General features: G+C 37.3%; 1 protein-coding gene across 3 annotated transcripts in view; it reads left to right on the top strand.

Moving 5' to 3' along the window:
* The window catches only part of LOC122635529 (protein O-mannosyl-transferase TMTC2-like), a 235,297-nt gene extending 233,952 nt beyond the window's left edge, over positions 1-1,345 (top strand). For 2 of the 3 annotated variants that reach the window (XM_043825868.1, XM_043825853.1), the window contains one exon: positions 656-1,345. In XM_043825868.1, coding sequence (XP_043681803.1) covers positions 656-987 — 332 coding nt within the window. In that variant the 3' untranslated portion in view covers positions 988-1,345. The remainder of the gene's footprint in view (positions 1-655) is intronic. The other variant, XM_043825859.1, reaches the window with a different exon arrangement.
* The last annotated feature ends 13,559 nt before the right edge of the window (positions 1,346-14,904 follow it).

Here is a 14,904-nt window from a genome sequence, read left to right on the forward strand (position 1 = left end):
CGTTCGCGTTCGCGTTCGCGTTCACGTTCGCGTTTGCGCTCGCGCTCGCACTCGCGCCATTGTTTTTCTTATCGCTAGCACATTCATGGGAAAGTTTATTCGGGCGAGAATGAGCGATACCCACGACGCTGATTTACAAGAGGCACGTTACTATTTTGGGTGATAAATTTTGTTCGGAAATAAATAACTTCGTTTCTTTGAAAAGAATCAATAGATATCTCTATAAGGTATTCAAAACTAAAACAAATTTTACAAAATCATATTTTGAAGAAATAATAACAAAATAAGATACGTAAGAAACTTCAAATCTTAATTTTTTCAGTAATTTTCCAACGATATATTCCAAAAATTTATAAAAGTTTGTATCACATTATAAGAGTTTACGTTTCTAATAGATCGTAAAAACGATCTCAACGTTTTGAAATATTACGATACATATTCGTCGAATTAAATCCTACGAATGATTAACTTTTTAAAATTTAAGAAATACTCGTACATAGGTGTACATGTTCGCATTATTCTTCTTAACAATACGAATATTTTCTTATAAAATGAAGGCATATCATTCACAGGATCATTTTTAAAGCACATTCATTTTGTATTATTGAATGAAATCTCGATATAATCGTTTAATAAATTTATTCATATGTCACAGGGATATTCCTGACGTCACAAGGAAGATTAGCAGAAGCTGCGGAAGAACAGTTAAGAGCCGCTGAACTTTCGAGATCGGACTATGAGCTCTCGGTTGCAGCTGCATCGGCTCTTCGTCAAGCGGATCGTCGTGACGAAGCTGAGATCTGGTATAGGCACGCAGCGAATTTGAGGCCGCACGAGGCACGAAGCCATACGAATCTTGGTGCGATCCTTCACCTGAATGGGAAATACAAGCAGGCGGCCGCTGCTTATAGGGAAGCTTTAAGGTTGCAACCAGGTGACGCCACGACCATAACGAATCTCCATAAATTGGCGGCTCTCTTGGCGTGACCGAACAACAATAACTACCATCTGATTTATTGGTCAAGCGACTATCATCATCGTCATAATCACGAGGACAAAACTCCGTTATGTCGTTGTTGTTGTTGTTGTACGATAAAAAAAAAGACCCATTCTATTCAAAACCCAAAAAAATCACTTACCGTCAACGTCGATTCCCCGTGGACGCTACGACTTTACCAAAAATCTATCCCCGATATTCGTTTGTATATCCGTCGGTGTGCACGACGACGTCACGAAGCCGAAGAACTCGCTTCCACTTCGATGACGTCGTCGCGACGCCGAGACTTGTATCTCGCCTGCTATGGTATGTAAAGAATAAAGCTTCAATTATTTTTCTCTAACATAAGACCGGTATTTTTGAATCTTTTTCCCTTAATCTCTTTCCAATGTTCCTCTTAAAAAATACTTTACTCTTTTTTCTTATTTAAGAGAGAAGAAACAAAGATATAATAACATCGATACAACATCGACAGATAAACCGTTACATCCGATTAATTATTCATTAATTTACACGTTTATTATCCTTACCGAGCATTATCTATATACGCGCGTTAAAGAAAATTTGCAAATAGACCATTGAAAAGATTTTATTGTAGACATACAAAACCGTAGCGAGAGAGAGAGAGAGAGAGAGAGAGAGAGAGAGAGAGAGAGAGAGAGAGAGAGAGAGAGAGAGCACAACCATATAAGAGGCATCGTTATATTCGAGGATACGCATCCGTTGAGGCGTACTTCTGCAACGTAGAACGAAGATGGTTCGGTCCTAATTTCTCCGTGGTAGAGTTTCTCATGACGGTAATTACCTCGGCTAGGTAAGTTCGTGTAAGCGCACTAATATCCGTCCTCTAACCTTTCTTCTTCATCTTCTTTCTCTCTCTCTCTCTCTCTATTTAGTAAAGTTCCCTTAGAAACTCACGCTACTGAAGCTCCATTAATATCGAATCTATTTGCACGAAGATACTAACTGGAATATTTAAGTTTACACTTTAAATCACACCCCCGAGCGAACCTCGGTCGACTTGAAAAGGGGTAGCGAAAGAGAGAGAATAAAGATAAAGAGAAAGAGAGAGAAAGAGAGAGATGGAGAATAGATAAACGTAGTATGGAGCCACCTGTCGCTCTCTACTCAGAGACAGTTTCTGTAAACACTCGACGAGCGCCACATCGGTTACTTACCTTTACTACGCGAAGAACTCGCTTCGTTATCTTTAAAGCGGAACGTCGTCGTCGAGCCAGTCGAAGTATGTACTTCGTCAAGTCGCTTCAGCGCATGCCGAATGCCACCTCGTTCGTTTCTCCTCTAGGAACTCCTCTTCCTCTCTTTTCCCTCTATCATTCCATTCTCGCGCCTTTTACGTATTACCATCCCCTTCCTCCATCTCTCCAACCCAATTCTCCCCCGTCTTACGCCATCTTCCTCTCGTCTTCCCACTCACCACCACTCTCTTTTCCACTTTTTGTTCGTCGCCGACCTACTTATCATTCGTTTACCTTACCTCCTTTTCTTTCATAAATCTCGAGCCATCGCTATCGAAAAGTTCCCCCTTCCGAGATTCGATTTATCTACGAGGAACTAGTCGACTCCGCTTCTTTCTTCTCTTCCTCCGCCTTCTCTTCTTCCTTTTCTTCCTCTTCTGTTTCTTCCTCTTTTTCTTCTTCTTCTTCTTCTTCTTCTTCTTCCTCGAGTTCCTTTAACTTGTTCCAGCAACGCGAACTTTCTCGTCTCGGCTCTCTCTTTCTTTCTCTTTCTCTCCCACCTGCAGCAGATCCGCCTATCTTGATTTCTATTCTCTTATCCGATCTTTGGGGAACTATCTCGTCTCCGAATCCCTCGAAGAAATAACTTCTCCCTTCTTCTAAGATCATTTTATATACGGCGTTTTGTGAACTCCTATATGGTAGCAATAAATTTTCATACTTGCACTCAGTGTTACAAGCCCTGCGTTGTCTCACGATTACGTCCAACTTTTAAGCTCGCTGAGATAAAAATAGAAATAGCAAATTCTTCCTTTCGTCATGTATGTCTTTTTATTTCGTTTATGTCGTTATAAGAAATATTATTAGAAATATTAAAACGGATATTAGTCGGAGGATATTTCGCACACGCGAAAATCTTTTTTCTTTTATCCTTACTCATTTACTTTTGTACTTCATGCACGAGAAACATCAGATCCCAATCGGGCAATAATCCTTCGTTTCTTTTTATGCTTCTATTCTTTTCAGCTATCCCTTTACGCTCTTCCCCCACTCCATCCCCCGTCCACTCCCCCCTTCAAGTGACTATTCGTACTTATTCGACCTCTCTTCGTGACCATTTCGTTTTCTATCTTCTTTTGTATTCCAACCTTATTTTCCTTTCCAACGAAAGGAAGGAGGAGAAGGAGAAGGAGGACCTGGAGTACAATAAAAGATGGGCACGCCGGATAGGAGAATGTTTATTATGCTCTAGAAGTCCCTAAGGATCTTGACCTGCCCACTTTGTCGATACAAAGAGCGTGCTACAATGTAAAACAACGAAGAGAGGAAGAGTGGGGTAGAGAAAGAGAGAGAGAGAGAGAGAGAGAGAGAGAGAGAGAGAGAGATACTTTCGTTATTCTTTCAAGATGCGAAAAGCTTTGCTCGCGATACGTTTAATGATAACAGTCCGTATAACCGTATAAGAGAACAAAGAACCGGACAAATTTATTTTATGTGGTGTGTAATGGTATATAGCATGCCGGTTGTACTTGTTTCTACGAAACAAAAGAAACGGTTCTGGGCCAAGCTGTTATCACGAAAAAAGCTTCTACACGAACCACTAGGCTATTTTTGAGTGAAAATCACTCGTAGGATTGAATGGATGCTTCGTTTATTTATCGATAACTGAAATCGATATTTTTGCTTGAATGATTCAAACTTTGGTACCGTTACCTAGCGTTTATTATATTACTTTTTTTAAATCTGCGTTTATTATATCTTTTTTTTAAATCTAAATTAGAAGTGTGAATAGACGAATATTTAAATGGGATTTTCTCATAGTGATTAATTTTCATATTCGTATTAATTTAGAAATGGAAGATGGATCAATTAAAAATAGAAATAACCGAAAGATCTTGAAACGTTTCCCTTTTTGATCTTTTCATTTTCTTTTATTTATAACGCTGCCATACAGGAACTATTTTAATTAAGACTCCGAAAACGGCAGGTGCCTAGTCTCGAAAAGTTCGCCAGCCATGAAGGAATTTATAGACGCGCGTGCTTATTACTGAGAGAAACAAGGCTGCTAAAGTTGTAATTATCTTTTCTTCATCGCGCGTACAAGAAAGAGAGAGAGAGAGAGAGAGAGAGAGAGAGAGAGAGAGAGAGAGAGGAAAAGAGAGAAAGAGAGAGAAGGAGAAAAAGAGAGAGAGAGAGAGAGAGGGAGAGGGAGAGAGAGACGAAGTGCCGTTTAATTCCGGCGTGCTGATTTTATTGCCGGATCGATAACTAATTAAGCGTCGTCTCTTAGCACTTAATAAAATAGGACGACGAAGATAGAAAGCGGTGAGGTAAGGGAAAGGCAGAGAAAAGAGAGAGAGAGAGATGAGAAAAAGCATGGATGATAGCTTCAGATGGAAGAGGAACACGACTAAGAGAAAGAAGAGAAATTCTCGGAATCTTTCCGTTCGAACGAACAAACCCCTTTTCCTTCTCGTCGTTGCCACACTGATCGTTTCTGAAATGAATCGGTCCATTAACCACCATCCGTCACGGTAGAAGGCAAACATCGAACGAATGGGAGGAAAAATAAAAGACAAAAAGGAGGAGAGGAAAGCAACCTACGTATCTCGATGTGATATCAGGGGTGATAGCGTGTTGCGCTTCCTTTCGTTCGAGTCGATTGCGTCAAATCAAAGTAGGTAAGTAGATAGATTGGTAATGTAACTGTTGGAATATTTCTCTTTGATCTTCTTCATCGGGTAAACGTGCTTCTTCAAGTTTTATGCGAGCGAGTTTACGCAACTCGCTTTGAAATATTTTACGAGTAATTGTTTACTTCGTGGTACATGCATAGTTTTCGTCGTCATCGTCATCGTCGTCATCATCGTCGTCGTCGTTGTTATGCTCTTGAGTCTCTAAAGTCAAACGTGTACCTTTATTACCCTTATGACCCTTCAGAAAAAAAAAGAGAAAGCGTGTTGAGCTTTTGTCAGCTACTTTCTCCTATTCTCATTGAGAGAGAAAGTTTCCGAGAATATTATTTTCTGCGATCTTTTGTACTCCTTTTTTTCTACCTTCATTCTTAATAAATTATACCGCAAGAAATTGGACCACAGAAAATGTTGTTTTTACTTAATCCATAAGTTTTCTGGAAGTCAAGATTTCTAATTTAACTATATCTGAATGCGTTTCTTTTATCCGTTGTCTTGTTTTTTCTTTAACTATAATCGCTTCTATATTTAATTAAATTCTTTCGTAATCCTGTTTTAAAAAAGAACCCATTTCGAACGATACTATAATAACGCAATAACGATAACGCTATCGCGTTATGAATAAAAAATATATTATACGTGTTAGGTATAGTAACAAATAATTTTTTTAAGCACGTAATAAACGAAATTACGTCTCTTTGTCATGTTTAGAGATTATCCTTTAATGAATGGAAATAAGAAAATTTCATTGAATTCCAATGACACGTTCTAAGTCAGTGCGATTTTTAATAGTGTAAAATGTGTTTCTCGAAATCGTCAAAAAGTGTACTTGACAAGAAAAAGATGCAAGATTTAAAACACCTCGCATAAAATGTGTTAACCACTAACGATTAAATTCTTCACTATGTTTTTTTTTTACGTTGGTTAAACGAAAAAAAAGGAAGTCACGCTAGTGGATTGAAATTCTCGAAGATTTATGCTCGAGTTGAAATATCTTGACACACGAGATTTCTTCCGAGGTTTTCCAATTTTTTCCTTTTCTTTTTTTTCCCCTTTTCCTTTTTTATTTCCTTCTTCCTTTACTTTGATGTATGTATATTTGCCGCACTTTAAAATAAGAAATTACGGATACTCCCAAAACCTTTTTTACTCTACTTTTATTTCGAAATACACCGACTCGTCGGAGAGCGCGTAATACATTTATGGCGGTAGTCGTCGTTATATTTTTTAATAAATTATTTTGCAACCTTACCTGGGAATAAGCGCACTCGGAGGGCGAACTCGTGCGATTTTATATCGTACCGAGTTACGGAGCACTTAAAACCACTGTCGTTGTAATAGCCGTAGAGGTAAAGCGCGATGTGAAAAGCTAACGACGACCGACGAACAAAAACAAGAAAAAAGAAATAAAAAAGAAAAAAGGAAAAAAGGAATGGAAAAAATGGGAAAAAAGAAGAGAGAGAGAGAGAGAGAGAAAGAGAGAAGCAAGCGAAAATCGTCGTTCCTACTATCGCGAGAGCTTCGTCGATCCATCACCATTATATTTCCCTTTTTTTCTGCTCGCCGGTGCAGTTAAACCCGTTTCCACTTCGCGAAACCCGACGCGAATGTCGATGAGATTCGTTCATGACGAAAATGACTGTCGTCTATCGTCTTTACCTTCGTTTGATCGATGCAATGTTTTTCCTTCAAATCCAACGATACTATTGTCAAACGTGATCTCTTGGAAACATGATTTTAAAAGATAAATTTTAACTTATCGTAATTTAAAAAAATATATTTCTATACAGTACGTAGTAACGCGAGATAATAAATATAAAATAAAGTAATAGTAAAGTAATAATGAAAAATAATTAATATTATCCGAATACCAAGATACAGTATAAAATTATGCAGTATCAACACGACGAATAAACAAGTATGTGTGTGTTTGCATGCATTTGCGAGCATATATTATCTTTTCAAATTTTTCGAGAATCTAAATTCAACGAATCGTTTGAATCAAACGATTCGTTAGAACATCAGATAGATATACATATACCAACTACGTACATTTTAATCAGCGATCTAATTCTGGCTGAATAGTCAAATATCATAATTTATGCGTATCTACATCTGCCCGTGCCAGATTTCGAATAATTAACCCGATTTATAGAGAGAAGTACTATTTCAAAGCAAAAATAATCGATTTTTCCAATGTAACGTTATTACGAATTAAACAAAAGCATCTACCGTACAAAGACAAAAAGTTCATTGAGAAAGAATATTTTTTGTATGTTCAACATAAAATATTCGTCCTTTCGTCATTTTTGCGTTCACCCAATCGCGATTAATTTTTAACCCGGAGTAAACGTTAGGGATCCACGAGAAAACAAGCAACTTTAGGAATAGTCCAGAAAATCAAATGAAAACTTTCTTACCTTTTTTCCTTTTCCCTCGCCCTCTCTTCCCGCCCAGTGGAGACTGCTCGAGCAACGCCTCTCATTTTATCGACAGCCACGGACGCGGAATTCGATAGAGAAAACTCGGAAAAGTTTCCGCAAAAGCAAACGCGGTTGGACGTTAGCGATACTTCAAAGCGAAAGGAGTTTCGTTCGCATCGTGACGTTAATCGAATACACTTGATAATAGAAACTATGTGGATGAGTATATATATATGTGTGTGTGTGTCGTCTGTATTGGTCATGGTAGTCCTTACATTAGCAGAGGAGAAGGTAGAGAGGTAGACAGGTAAAGAGAGAGAGAGAGAGAGAGAGAGAGAGAAAGAGAGAGAAGGAAGAGCCAGGTTGTATTGTACGCTCCGTTTAAACGAGCGGATGTAGCGTCAGAACGGAAGTCCCGCAACACGGTGAATGTCCGCCTAAAATATTCGGGTTCTGGGGACTCCTGCTAAACCAACATCCGCACCAGTAAAGCGCCTTCAGGGTGGCCTTCGTTGAAATAGTCTCTCACTTCTCTTTCTCTCCCTCTCTCTCTCTCTCTCTCTATCTATCTATCTCTATGGTACATAGCACTATAGGTATACTCTATCTCGTTTCTACTTGCTGTCACGTACGAATTTATGACAGATTATGTACGAAGGGTGAAGGGGAGAAAGGGAAAGAGAGAAACAGGAAGGAAGAAAGAGAAAGGACGATGCAATGGGCTGACAACCGAGAGAGAAGGGAGGAAGTTATATAATTGTCTTGGATACTTCACAGTACGTTCAAGCGTGGGCGCTGAGTTTCAACGGAGATTAATGACCAAGACAAACATAATTATTCGCGAAAGCATTTTTGTCTTCTCTCATAGTTTCCTTTACAAGTACGTGCTATGGAATATAAACACATAAACTCGAAACGAGTGGTCGAGCGTCTTATGCGATTAAGGGGAAAGAGAAAGAGAGAGAGAGAGAGAGGGGGGGGGGGAAGAGAGAAAACCCGTTCGCCTCGAATTAAACAAATTTATCGAATGCGAGACTTACGAAACTTCCTCCACCCAACTTACACCCAACGTAACAATAACAAACGGTCTTTCTAGGTAAGTCCATTAAGTTTCGGACTTATATCCTCGCTTCCAAGATAGCATGTTTCCTCTCTCTCTCTCTCTTTCTCTCTCTCTCCCCCTCTTTAGAAAATTAGCACAGGTTAAGCATAAAATATGTATCACATTAACATGCCCCTTACGTCCGAGGTCGTTCTTATTAATTCCAATAATGTAAAAGATTCACGTTTCTTAGAAAAAAATAGAAAGCGTATATCGATCCAATGTGAACAATTATATATCCACGAAACATGAAAGGATAAGATAGATTCTAGTTAAAAAAAAATTAAAGAATAAAGATTGATGAAAAAGAAAGAAAAGAAAGAAAGGTATCATGAATTCGTATAGAAAAACGAGAGACGAATGAAAAGAAAAAGAAACAAAGAAAGAAAGAAAGAGATAAAAATGTATAGAAGGAAGCATTGGTAAGTAAGAGAAGAAACTTGGAATTTCATACTCTTAACGGGTTTGGTAATTAAACGTTGGAGTTTCGCTAATGAAAACGGTCCCTACGAACACCAACGCATTTTCTCTCTTTCCCTTCCTCTCTCTCTTTCTCTCTCTCACTATCAGTCGTTGGACGGAAGCGTCCCATGATTTTGTCGCGCCCAACTCGCCTTTTATTCCTATAAATCATGTCGACGGAAATTCGCGAGCACGCGGAACGCTATGGCGCAACGATGCGGACGACATAAAACGTTAATCAGCAGTCCGAAGTCACTCACCTTTCAAAGTGGCTTAGTCGTTCGTTTCAAGTTAATGACTTTAACGATCTTCTCTCTTCGTTATTTCGTTATATCATGATATCGAGTAAGTGACCGAGAGAGAAGAAACTTGTAAACGAGTACGAGTGACCTAACTAAACACGAGTCGTTTACTCGCGTTCCATCGTTTCAAGCGAGTTTTGATGATTTTCCTTTGCCGGGCGATTAACCCTCTTCTATGCTTCCTCTATTCCTTCCAAGTGTCTCTTCGAGACATTTATGAGGTTTACTACTACTACTATATATATATATATATATATATATATATATATATATATATTTTACGTTATAGCTAAGCTAATCAATTAAATTAATCTGCAATATATGTAATATTTAATATATCTGTCATTTACAATGAACGTTACAAATAATGGATATGCACATATATTCTATATCTTATTTATAAAAGCTGTGAAATTACAATCACTATAGTAAGTATTTTTATCATGAAAATTGATTAAAGTATTTAACTGAATTTTGTTTACAGATTATATACGTAAAATATATATACATATATAAGCGTTATAATATTAAAAAAAGGATCTAATAAAAAACATTTAGGAATATACGATATTACCTTCGATTGATTGGCAATATTTCAATTCAACGTATTGCCAACGTATTACCTTGCTTAATATAACTATATAAAACGCAGATACGTCGTAGCAACTTGGACATTTAATTTAAATAAATTTCATACGAGCTCATAATCGGCCCCTGTTTTTGCCACGTCATTTATTCCTGTAAACCGTCCGACGTGTTAATAGTATAATTAATATAATTTCGTGCTCGCATCGTCGCGTCACCCAACCAAATCTCTCACGCTTTTTCGATCACAACTCGCTTCGTAATTCGATGCGTTCTCGCGGATATTATTTCGAAGTTTATCGGTGTACTCGATGAACGTGCACGAGAACGTAGGCCGATTAATCGGGAAATATATAACAAATTTACGTTTCTTTTGACGTATCATCGATCGAACTATGGCTAACGATAACGTCGAGAAACGAAAATGTTTGGGCTTTGCGTAATACGATAAGTACAAAAATCATATATTTCCCATTGAAATTGGATTTTTCCATTTTCAATATAGTTCAAGATAAAGAAACAAAGAAAAAAGAAAAAAGAACAACCAAACAGATTCGTAGATTTTTAGAAAGCGAATAAAATAACAACGAGACAATTTTTATCGATTCCTGCAAACTAAAAATCGAATTAATTTGTGTTCGCTATTGCAAACAAATTTTTGTATTAAAAAAAAGAAAAAATAGGAACGTACCTCTTTTTAAAAGAAATCTTCTTAAAACTTGAAGCTCCTTTGACAAAATGTTCTTTCAACAATTGATCGATGACGTTGAATTTTTGGAAAATCACTTTCCAATCTTTTTGCGGTTTTAGGTTGATTCAATTCGATCCATGGCGACGATCTCGATATATGTATTGACTACGGCGAGAGCCACCGTTGTTTAGCTGCCATGCAGAGAAAACGACAGCATGAGCGATGAAGTTACTCCGTCCTGGGCCCCTTATCGCCTCGTAGATTGCGACTTTGAAATTGTTTTCTCAGAAGGGTGCGCTTTCTGCTGGATAAAATATAAAATATCGATAAGCTTGCGTATAAAGAAAAAGAGAAAGAAAAAGAAAAAGAAATAGTAACAGAAATAGAAATAGAAATAGAAACGGATACGTATCGAGCACGCTCGAGCGATAAAAAGTGATCGTTTCGCTTGATCTGTACGAGTAAAATCGCAGGATATTATATCCGGTTTGTTCGTGCGAGTGAATTCCATCTGTAATGGTTGAATCGTCACAAAAATAAGTCGTTCGTTTCGATATAATGACATTCGATAGGATGATGTTCGATGATAAAAAAAAAGAAAGGAAAAAAGAAAACTTTCGACAAATTTTCCGGAATTATTTACAAAATACCATCACTGTTGATTTATATTTATTGGATATACGTAATTTACGTAGATGAATATAAATCAAGCGCACATTTAACGATTTTGCCAATTAAACTGAAAGCAGAAAGCATATTAACCATTTATTTCTTATTCATATTACGAACGATGGAAATCAGAAATACAAATTCACGAACGCGGAAGGTGCTTTCCGTCTCAGAGCAAAAGAGAAAGAGAGAGAGAGAGAAAGGTGGAATTGCAGGATCACTACATTTATTATCTGATATAGTAGTAATGGAACATCGATGGTCAGACAGGACACAGTAATATATCCCAGACATTTGTTATTCACCATTACCTACGGCAAGATCCAGGACATCGGATGGGAAAATTGTGTACCGATTACTCAAAATGGAAAAGCTCTTCGCAACAAGGTTGCAAAATTTTCGATCGAGTATCTTTTCGCAGAACGAAGCATGCAAAATCGTTCATTTAAAAAAAAGACAAAAGAAAAGTCTGTGAGTTCGTTCGTAAACGAGAGAAACTGCAAGAACGAGATGAAAGTGAAATTTTCTGTTTCTGCGAGATTTAACCTTCCGCTGTAACCAACGATCACTGTGATCATGCTTATCTGAGACTCTTTTATTCGTCTTTCTTTCTATTCCATTTTCTTCTCTTACTGCGATAGAATACGCATTTATATTTGTCAAAGAAAATACTTTCTCTTTGTTTTGTTTTTCATTAACGATCTCATTCATCCTTCGTTATATCGTTTATCAAACGAGATCACAGCTCTTAACTTGTAACTCGGACAAATTTTCGTTTACGTATGAAATTTAGTTTGATTAAAGGTAAAATGATCAGGATGAAAACATGAAATTTTGTATTAAACAAATGAATCGCACAGAAAAGAATGAAAAAGTATATTTTCTTAATATTAAGAAACAAATATATTTACTTGCTCCTTCATCACGAAAGTTCATTTTTCGTAACTCGATTTTCGAATTAATTCACTTTTAGAAGAATTGGAAGAGAAGGGAAAAAAAAGAAAAAGAAACAATCTGTTGAAAAATGATTTTTATTCGTTTAGAAAAAAGAAAAAATAAAAGAATTCAAAGAAAAAAAAGGAATCATAATCCCAAAGAAAGATTCCAAAAATGTTGAGAGAACCGTTCTGCCAACTGACCGATCCCTTGAAAAACGGAACGTTTCATCTATTTTCGTTTACACGCTAACCGTGAATGTTCCTTCTCACTTCTTCTATCGTGAGTGAACGCAACGATGGCAATGGAAACGGCGTTCCAACAAGCCGGATATCGAATGGAAATGAAATCCCCTGCGTTAATTCCCACGCCGAGAGGATGGTATTCCCTTTGATCTAAACGCAACGTCGGTAACGAGATGGTGGGGGAAGAGGAAAGCCACTGGGATGGTAGGGTATTTTCCAATCTCCTCGCTGACACTGATTTTTCCACTTTAAAGGATAACGCGGTAGCACGATCGAACGCGTTCCCTTTCGACGTGGCCACGCGTCGGCATAGCAAAGCGCATTTGAAAAGCAAGGAAATTAGACAATTTAACAGAACGCTTAGAAAGAGACAGAGAAGCAAGAGAGAGAGAGAGAGAGAGAGAGAGAGAGAGAGAGAGAGAGAGAGAGAGAGAGAGAGAGAGAAACATGCCATGGAATATTTTTCTCTCTGGAAAACTCTTATTCGAGAAAACATAGAAAAGAACTAAATGAAAATAATAATAATAATAATAATAATAATAATAATAATAATAATAATAATAATAATAAAAGGAAAAAAGAAGTTTCTTATAAAACGAAACATATAATATACAATTTGAAAATTATACAATTTCAAAATTGTTCAAAATTTCTTATAAAACAAAACTTGTAATAAAAAATTTCTTTTCATCTAAATCGATAAAATATATATTCTCTATCGTCCACTTTCTTATCTCATAATGCACGAATATGCAACAGGACAAGTCATCCTTCTAAATTTAACTTTAATATGAAACAAAAGTATTATCTCTCATCCGAAAGGAGCTTAAACAGTAACTCTTTTGATCTCGCAGCTTCCGAGATGTCCTTGCTTAACTCACACGATCCGTGACGCGTGCTGACTCACTGAATAAAATTGTTTGGATGGCATTGTAAAAAATGAAGGAAGACTCACGGAGAAAAAGAGCGAGAAAGAGAAAGAAAGAAAGAAAAAGAGAGAGAGAGAGAGAGAGGCGGAGAGAAAGAGAGAGAAGAGGTAGGAGGCGCTTTCATTAGCTTAATGAAACGAGTGACTTAGGGAAAAGCGAGACTACAAGGGCGAGGTTTGTGAGGTAGCAAAAGGGAGTGGGACAAGGTGGATGAAGAGATTGGTGGAGAGGAAGGGACAGTAGGTCGGCGAGAGGAGGAATAGAGGGGTGAGGTTGGACGGGTGGGTCGGAAGGGTGTAGAGGGGGGAGGGAGAGAGAGTGAAGAAGACGAGATATGCCGGTAGATTCCGCCGGCACTTTAATTAGAGAAATTAAATTTTCAAACGAAACACACAGCACATCCTGCTCTGGCCCGTAACCACCCCTTTCCTTCCTTTCCCACGTTTCCTCCACCCTATCTCTCTCTTTCTCTCTCTCTCTCTCTCTCTCTCTGTTCTTACTTTCTTCCAGTTTTTCTCACGAAGAAGACACCGTAAACTTTTGGACGATTCATCCAGGAAAGCGGAACACCAAGAAGGGAGGTAAAGCAGCAATAAAAGCGAAGAAGAAAAACAAAGAAAAAAGAAAGAGAAAAAAAAATATATATATATGTATGTATATATGTATGTATATACAACGCTGGCCGAGTTCATTACGGTGACTTTTGAATAATTTCGAGGCAACCTCGTTGCCGGCGAGCAAGCGAACGCCACCGACCGACTGACCGACGACGAATTCGATTAAGAACAAGTCAAATCACATTTTTAGTTCATGCCACGGCAACGTAGATTTCTACCAAAAAGGAGCTAAACAAACCCGAGATGTTTGCTTCGCGTTTAATTTATTTTCAGAACGCTGATGTACGCGTGTATATAAAGAATGAAGCATCTTTATGTATTTTGATGTTTCAAGAAATTTATATCGAACAAATAATTTCTTAAATATGTTCTACGATCGACTTATCACGAGATATACTATGAAAATGGATAATTTCGATCGATCGTTGTAGACTATTTATATTTTATATGAATAATTATCGAAACATTATTTATATACGTGATTGTATAACATAATAATCGTTTTATTGCTTCTTTTTAAGACAAAAATAAAATAATACACTTTAATATTTTTTTTTAATCGATCGATTTTTTAGCTCTTTCTAACTCATTGTCTATTATATAATAATGATAACAAAGATTACATAAATAATAATATTAATAATAATAATAGTAATAATAATAATAATATTAAGAATAAGAACGTTCAACACGAAATCAGAATATTCGTTAGGAGGTATTAACGTTATCAAACGATTGATTGGATCACTTTATAATCCGTATAAACCATGACACTGATTAATGCACACGATATGGTCGTCAGGAGAGGACGTTGAAAAGCAATCGGTACGACAGAAGCACTGGTATTGATTTTCAGTAAAATTATTGCTAAACTGCACGTACTAGAAGCTTGGTGATCTCTCTCGTTTCGTTCTGTTGATTACCTTAGGAGTACGTTAAACACGAAATTCTCTTTCTCCCCTAGTCCTCTCTCCACAGTCCGCTCAACTCTCTCCCTATCTTCATTTAACAATATCATCTCCGACATTATTCGACGATACGATATAAGAGTACA

This window comes from Vespula pensylvanica, chromosome 1 (genome assembly GCF_014466175.1).
Source record: "Vespula pensylvanica isolate Volc-1 chromosome 1, ASM1446617v1, whole genome shotgun sequence".
Classification (NCBI taxonomy): domain Eukaryota; kingdom Metazoa; phylum Arthropoda; class Insecta; order Hymenoptera; family Vespidae; genus Vespula; species Vespula pensylvanica.